This window comes from Nothoprocta perdicaria, unplaced genomic scaffold (assembly GCF_003342845.1).
Source record: "Nothoprocta perdicaria isolate Ctin4 unplaced genomic scaffold, notPer1 scaffold_9, whole genome shotgun sequence".
NCBI classification, from domain to species: Eukaryota; Metazoa; Chordata; class Aves; order Tinamiformes; family Tinamidae; genus Nothoprocta; species Nothoprocta perdicaria.
In genome coordinates, this window is record NW_020456198.1 from 9,097,767 (window position 1) to 9,106,027 (window position 8,261).

The 8,261-nt window shown below is 40.8% G+C and overlaps 1 protein-coding gene across 1 annotated transcript in view; it reads left to right on the top strand.

Moving 5' to 3' along the window:
- IRAK2 (interleukin 1 receptor associated kinase 2) overlaps positions 1 to 7,282 on the top strand; it is a 12,824-nt gene extending 5,542 nt beyond the window's left edge. Inside the window, exons 4-13 of the mRNA XM_026052572.1 lie at positions 45 to 151; positions 373 to 567; positions 968 to 1,032; positions 1,363 to 1,477; positions 2,185 to 2,294; positions 2,677 to 2,872; positions 3,114 to 3,176; positions 4,251 to 4,451; positions 4,611 to 5,127; positions 5,451 to 7,282. Coding sequence (XP_025908357.1) covers positions 45 to 151; positions 373 to 567; positions 968 to 1,032; positions 1,363 to 1,477; positions 2,185 to 2,294; positions 2,677 to 2,872; positions 3,114 to 3,176; positions 4,251 to 4,451; positions 4,611 to 5,127; positions 5,451 to 5,569 — 1,688 coding nt within the window. The 3' untranslated portion in view covers positions 5,570 to 7,282. The remainder of the gene's footprint in view (positions 1 to 44; positions 152 to 372; positions 568 to 967; positions 1,033 to 1,362; positions 1,478 to 2,184; positions 2,295 to 2,676; positions 2,873 to 3,113; positions 3,177 to 4,250; positions 4,452 to 4,610; positions 5,128 to 5,450) is intronic.
- The last annotated feature ends 979 nt before the right edge of the window (positions 7,283 to 8,261 follow it).

Below are 8,261 nucleotides of genomic sequence, written 5' to 3' on the forward strand. Positions count from 1 at the left end.
CCTTTCCAGTGCTGTTCTGGCTAACGTTTCCAATGCTGTTGCAGGCGCTGCGGCTGCAGGGGCGCTGTGTTCGCTCCCTTTACCGCCCGCTCCCCCAAGAGACCTCCTGCAGTCCTTGCAGCTGGAGCCTCCTGTCTCATCAAGCGTGAAGGTAAACCTCTTCCCTGCTGGTGGATTACAGCAATGTAAACTGTATTTCTACCATACTGCATTTCTCCATAATTCTCCATAATTTCTCCATAATTCTACCATACTGCATTTCTCCATAATTAACAATTATGTATAGACTCCCATACTCATATAAAAGAGAGGTCTGATGAAAAGGCATATGAATTTTCATGAAATAAACTTGTTTGTCCTTCAAATGTGTAGCCCTGCAACTCTGCCACTCCTCAGCAGGAGACGAGGACTGATCTCCCGAGCGGGAGTCTCTTGTGGACCCAGAGGGAAGTTGCTAAAGCCACAGACGGTTTCAGTGTCGAAAGCAGGATTTGTGAAGGTGCTTTTGCCGATGTCTACAAAGGTCAGAGGCACAACAGAGTCTACATCATCAAGAGGCTCAAAGAGGCGAGTGCTCCCGCTTTTCCTTCTTCTTTCTCGAGGGGAATATTTTATTAGCACCTCTCGAACATTAGCAAGTGTCATTTAGTATTATGTGGGCCGGGAAACAGAACTGCTACACAAGACAAAAGGGAAAACAAGGGAAATGATGACTAATAAGTAAACCTAAATTCCATAGACATGCATGGGAGATATCTTACACAAGTAGTTCTATTAACTTTACCTGTGGGAGTAGCCCAGTTGCCTTTATACCGGCGTTTAATTTTCAGTTAATTAGTGCATGTAACACGTTATTATCATTAATGATACTTTCCTACTTTCTAAAGCAGTTTGTCATCTAGCTTTGCATAAAAGCAGAGCCCTAATAACTACTCTTGATGTTCTGTTGCGTGTTCTCATTTTTCAGATGGAATGCACGAGCCCCATCTCAACGCAGAGGTTCTTTCACACGGAAGTGCAGATCTGTTTTCGGTGAGCTCCCTGTGCTCCACACGTGTGGCTCCCCCTCGGCGGGCGCCGCCACTCTGCCCTCCTGGGCAGGGGCAGGGGCAGGGGCAGGGAGGCTGCCTGCGCCCCGCTTGGCACCGCGGGGCCGGCTCTGCGCCTCCCTCTTCTCTGCAGCCACCCGAGCTCGGGCAGTCCCCGCTAGCACCTTCCTGTCCTCCCCTTTGTGTCCTCCCAGCTGYAGGACGCAGCTTGAGTGCCCCTTGCTTCAATTTAGGAATTTAGTCCAGCTCACGAGAGTACTTTTCTGCGCTGCTCTCATTTCATTTGCAAAATCCTGTTGATCYGTGTTTGCAGGTGTTGCCATGTTAACATTTTGCAACTGCTGGGCTTCTCGGTAGAGACTGGATTACACTGCCTCATATATCCATACCTGCCCAATGGATCACTACAAAACAAACTTAGTTGTCAGGTAAGTCATTAACAGGGGTTCATTATCTGCCCTGTAAGGACACTGCGTGAAAAGCAATTATATCTCCTTGAATTCTGGGAAACAGTACAAGAAGGTCCCCAGATACACTTGACTGTTTGTATCAGAAAAGGTTACAACTCTTTTTAAGTTTTTCTGCTGCAAAGCAGAAGGGGACAGCAAAGAATTTCTGCTTTGCAGACAGGTAGCCCACACCTGCAAAATGTGTCTGTCGTATTATAATATTTTATTGGATTTGGGAATGTTAATGCAGAACACATCATCATATCCACTGACAGCACAGGCGGTGAAGTTTTACAGAGGCTCCAGGGAGAGCCATTTCTGAGAACTTTACACCTATTGAAAGAGCATTTGAAAATGAAATCACATGAACCATCAGGAAAGCAAAACAAGTATCAAAAACAGCCTCATATCTCCAATAATGGCCAATTCTGGATGCTTTGGAGAGCCAGGATCTCTGCTGTGTCTTTATCCCACTGTATCCTATGCCAGGCAAAATGTTCCATACATGAGAAGAGGTTCCTTCCGGGGCCTTGAATTCATCAGCTTCCTGCTGTGGACTAAACTTTTTGTAGTTTTGCTAGTGATTGCAGCATGGATAAAACTAAGCCTTTGGCTTGCAAAATACTAATGTCTTATCATTTTTATTCTGTAAAAATAAAAATACCAATCTTCTTACTTTCTCGCAGGATGATTCAGCTCCGCTGCCCTGGGAGAGGCGTGCTAGCATTTCCGTGGGACTAATCCGAGCYGTACAGTATCTACATAATTTTGGAATCCTCCATGGTAATATCAAAAGGTGAGGAGTTTGGCACTTCCTTGTTCTTCTGTTCATTCCAGGATTATTTTAATATTAATGGCGAAAGGCTTATATAATTTTGAAATCACAAATTTGCAGTGTCTTTCTGCTTTCTGTTATCTCTTATTCTGAAGGACATTGACCTTCTATATGTTTCATTCACCTCCTTTTTGGCATAATGGAAGTATATTCTTGTAGTAACATTTGGAGTGCTCTCTCTTTCCCCTCTCCCTTTCTCCCCACTCCTTCCTTCTTGCATATGAGGCCCAATACTGGAAGTTGTGTCCTTCAAGGTCTTGCTTTAACTGTTAAAATATAATTATTTTCCTTAAGTTAAGTAATACCCAACCAGTAATGCYATCTTCCCCTTTCATTATCATAGCTCAAATGTCTTGTTGGATGAAAACTTTACACCAAAGCTTGGACATTCAGGTCTGCGACTGTACTCTGTTGATAAGAAATCGGAGTATGCTGTGATGAAAACCAAAGTCCTACAAACTTCTCTTACTTATCTGCCAGAAGATTTTATCAGGCATGGGCAGTTAACGGAAAAAGTTGATATATTTAGTTGTGGTGTGGTAAGTTACCATTTTTCCACGTTCTATTGTTTTGTATGATGCTGATAGGCAGGAAAAAATATATATGAACATCCTCTCTATATACATATTTTGCCTGCAATGTTACATCACAGTTTCTGATTGTATAATGTGATAARATTTCTGTGTTCATGTTCATGTTGCAGTAGTTAAATATTCCTTTAGTTACAAAACTCATTTGAAAAAAAACATAATTTACATTGTTTTATCTGTCTATTTCTAGGTCTTAGCAGAGATATTGACAGGGATTAAGGCATTAGATGAAGGAAGACACCCAATTTATTTGGTAAGAAAAGTAGAAATAATCAGCACTAATCGGAGTAAATGGGGTTGTTGTCCTAAATTGAATTAACGTTTTACATAAACACAGACTTTTTTTCTTTCACTTGCAGTCTGCTTGCTGATCCTAAAGAAGTGATGTTTAGAAGCCATATTCTAGTTCTACTCACATCAATAGTCTTCCAGCCCTAAAATAGGAGCAGAATGTGTATTCCCATTTCACATACCAGACTCATCAGTGCTGGCCCTAATTATATAGAATATGCTCCCCTTATTTAAGGGGAAGGAAAAAAAAAAGCTTTGTGTTGAAACTCTACTGCATATTTTTTTACATGATGGAAAGATGCCTGTTATGAGCCAGAGTGAATGGGGAAACCTGGGTAGGAGATAACTGCAATTATATCATTATGATGTTTATCAGATATTTATGCATCACACCAGTGATTGGAATCTCTATGGAATTTCTATCCTGGCCTATTTGCCTAAGCTGTAATTACAGCTACAGTTTCACAAACAGCCAGAAGTGGCCAGACCCAGTGTGTGCCAATGACCCCATCCCAGTGAGATCGGACTGCGCAGCGGGACCTGCTCCTGCTCCTGCTCTGCTGTCCCGTTGAAGCCGCGAGGGGAAAGGGCAGTGGTCTCGCTTAGTATTTCCAAATACATAAGAGGTGTTCAAATGGATTCAGAAAATAAAGGATATGAGATTTCTGGGTTTTTAACAGGTGTTTGGAAAGTCCTGTGCAAGACTGCCGTTACATGCGGTGCTGACTATTTTGTCTTTCTTTAAATGGTCAAATCACAGGTGTAAAGGTGCAAGGGCTGCCTCAAGCAGCTGGATCTGCTCTGAGGAATTCGATGTTAGACACACGCAGAGAAAATCTCTTGGCTTTCTCCCCTCTCTGAGGGAAACCTCCTTGAGCTAAGGGAGATGATTCTAAAGATTTTAAGTCTGTAAACCTGCCACTAAGGAGAAATGCAGGAAATACATAGGGATACTCTTATCTTTTCACTGGTTCCAATAGAAATAAATGTCTGTGTTAATTTTGTTCTCACTAATGATTATGTCTTCCCTCAACAGAAAGATATGATTGCTGATGAAATTCAATCAGTGAAAGAAAACTCATGCTCCAAGGCCAAAAATTTTGAAAAGCTAGCTGCCAAGGAAATATGCCGCAAATACCTAGACAAGAAAGCAGGACACTTGCCGGAAGAGATTGCTGTTGATTTTGCACTGGCCATCTGCTTTTGTCTGAGAAAGAAGAATTCTAATATAGCAGAAGTAAGTATTTTAAATACAGAAGTGAAGTTCAGTCTCCTTAAGATGGAGATACGAAGCTACAGCATTCATGCCTTAACAATTTTATGTTTTACATAGGAATGTRTGTAAGGAGGGATCCAGGGATTGTTCCTTATTCATAGATTGCTTTGTTAAAAACAGGTGCTTGAAATTATGGAAATGGTTGAAAATAAGCTAAGAAAGCATAATGTTTGTGGAGACGGTGCTTCTGGATTTTCCACAAACACTCCGGAAGAAACRGATGATGAGACAATCAGCCTCAACGTGGTCAGTTCTTCTTCCCAGGAGAATAAAGAGGATGGCACACAGAGGAAGCCTGGGACAGGGGCCGGTCCACGCGCACCTCTAGCTGCAGTTGTGTCACCCGACATTTACTGTGGCCAGATGGCGAGGGTCCCTTGTGAATCAGATGAATCGAGCAGCTTCCTATGGAATTCTGCAGAAGGGTTTCCAGATGAGCTACCCAGCAGCAGCTGTTACAATTCAGAAAATACCACAACCTCTGAGTACGGAAAAAAGGAGGAAAGACCAGTGAGTGAACTCCAGGCCAGAAACGAAGTGTCCATCGAAAGCGATGAGAACTTGGAAATGGTGTCAGCTGCACAGAGCACCTTTCAACAAGCAAACACAGACCTTGGCGCCTCATGTTCCTCCCAAGGTAAATCCTGGTAATTCTGAAGGGTGGACACGGAACAGCTGGGCACACCATCTTCAGGGGGCTATGGCAAAACTGCTCCTGCTCCTGTTCTGAAAAGCACAATCTTTGTAAAATGGGCTCTAATATTACAGTAAAGTTCTTCTTTCTATATAGAAGATTTCAGTAAATCCTGCATTCTTGATTTGGTATTATCAATAAACCTACAAAATATTCTCTGGTTTTCTRTAAGATTTTTTTTTCATAAATTGGATTTTTTAAGATTATAAATTATTGTCTGTTCCCAGATGTTCTGGATGTTTTCTCAATATTTCTTTGTTTTTCAGCATTACCTGGAGAGACATCTTGGAAAATAAAGATAAATGATCAAAAGAAGAAGCTCATGGAAAATATTTTACTATATGAAGAAGACAAATTAAGCAGTTCTGAACTTTTTGAATCTTAAATTGGATGGATTTATTAACAGTGGCCAGCTCAGAAGAAGAAATAAAGACTAATTAGAAAGATGGTAAAAATATACCTTTCATATAAGGTTAAGTAGCAGATTTTGACCAGAAATATTAATATTCTCTGAAGAAAATGAAAGTGATCACATTTGAGATGAATCAGAAAATATCTGCTCTAAGAAAACAAAACAAAAAAGTGACAAATATACATTAACAAAATGGAACTCTATAAATRCCTTCTTTCTTCTCATCTACAGTTTAAGCAACATATGACAAATTCCAACAGCTACCAACAGCAGTGACTATCATAATGATATTCAAGGTTCTTTTGCAATGCGTTTGAGAAAGCATCTGCATATAATGCATCTCTTATTTAAAATCACAGTCCCAGAAGCTATAGAGCAGGCAGTGAGCAGCAGCTATCTAGCAGTACTCTTTATTACTATCGTGTTGTACACCATCTCTGAAGAGATTGAGGGGGTTTCAATTTCCGAAAGAAATATTTTGCATATTCTTCTTCCACATGCTTGGAAAATACTCTCTACCGGAGAAAGCATTTTTACGCAAGTTCTCAGATGAATTCCATTTGACTCTTCTTCAACATGAATTGCACTGAAAATTGTTTTAAGTGAATAATTTAAGCCATGTTAGTCTGCTCTATGTCCTGCTTTACTAACTCTATGTATATTACTAACTCTTCCTTAAGTCTAACTTCCAAGTTTCACTGTCAACAGCTTTAAAACAGTGTTTAGTACTTTGTAAGGATATTTTTGGAAGTTAATTTCTGTGTTCTTTACATGTAGCTAAGGTCTCCTGGTAACTCCTATATATTTTGGATTAGGAACAAGTTTTTAATTTAAAAACTACTTTCTTTCTCATGGGTCATTTGAATTTGATTTGTTAAATTTCTTTTGGTAACGGATAAATCAGTCAGTGAAAGATAAGCTAGTAAATGGACCTGTTTGCAGAGCCCCACTCACTGAGTGTTCCTTGAGACAGAGTTTTTGTGTGTCTTGTGGCTTGCCAGCAACAGGAGAAGCCCKGGGGTCACCTCCATGATCACTCTGAAAAGAAAAAAAACAGTGTCTTGTGTGCTGTCCTATTTATTATCAAGTGAAAATCCTTCAAAAAGGGAGTGTAACTTTTATTGTTATGAATATTTATTATTTGTTTTATTGTTTGCATTTTCCACTCTCATGTGGTCAAATGAAATACAGGTTTATGATGAGCAAAAAAAAAAGAAATGTAGCTCAGCACACCAATGCCTCATTAGCATGGGTAATGAGACCCACTGTATGGAAATGGACAAAATTCCCACCAAAGCTCATAGAATATCTGAAAAGGCCTGCAAATTTATATGTATTTCTTCTCACAAGGATTCTGCAGTGGTATAACTTTCCAGGCTTTACATTAAGATTGCAGAGTATGGCCCCATAGCTTCTATATTTGTGTAGTACATAGTTTATTGGGGATAGTATTATGCACAGATAAGAGTATTTTAACGTAAGATCTGAGTATTATAATAATGTACGCATTTATCAAGTTTTTTTACACTAAAAACTAATAGAATTACTTAAATATAAGTGCCTTGCATATTGTTGATCTGTTGATATATTTTCTAGTGACAGCTAGTTTTATTAGATACAAAAAAAAAACAGCACTGACATAAAGACCATTAAGAGTATAATCAAATTATCAAAAAAAAAATTTTTTAAGATTTCATTGAAATATTTTGGTGCTGAATACTTAATATTCATTGTTTTTGATGTTTATGTTTTGGGGGATACATGGTTAATACCTCAGGTCTCTTCCACGAAGAAATGCATATAGATAAAACTACAGAGCCAAATTTTAAAAAATGACTTCTTTTTTTCTTTCCAAAACAATAATTTAGACACAGTTCTAAGTCACAAAAAAAAGCTTTTGTTCTCATTCCAGTACAAAACAAAACTACTGAAGCTGCAATTGATTTTCTTTGCCTACTTACATGTTAGCTTTAAGATATTCTGAAGGAAAATATATTTTTTTAAGGTCACATAAGGTACTATATATGAAATACAACAAGAATCTACAATGACGGTGCGCTGGGACCAAACCCTTGGCTCTCCAGTGCAACGCTCACTTGGCAGATTAATAACCCATTAACTCTTTTGTGAATAAAATACCAGAAAGCCTGTTTCTGTTTGTCTTGTTTCCACTTGACTTGTGCCACAGCAGGCCGTGTCTCGGCCGGCCCGTTTCGGTGTCATGTTCCTGAGGAAGCCGCTCCCAGGAGCTCTTCCTCGGAGATGAAGGAAGTTGCTGCTCCCATGCTGTTTTAACATGAACTCGGCAGTAAGGACAGAGTCTATAAACCCGAAGCCATTAAGAACTCATAGAGTATACGTGTAAAAGGGCCGTTGTCCGCACGCCTCCTCCAGCCGCGGCAGGCCGTTCCCTCGGGCCATTCCCTCAGGCGATGGCGGCCCCGGCCTGCGCGGGCTCCCTGCAGGCCGGGTGGGCTGCCCTGCCGCAGCGCTGCCCACCAAGCCTGGAGCTCGCTGGCGTGCCCGGCTGCTCCCTGCAGAGCCCAGCCTACCGAAAGGCTGAGCTTCACCTCGGCCGATGGATCCACGGCATGCAGGTGCCCACGCGGCTGCGTGGCCTCAACATGCACCGCTGTGCGGGGGCCCCGGGCGTCCCTCTTCCCTC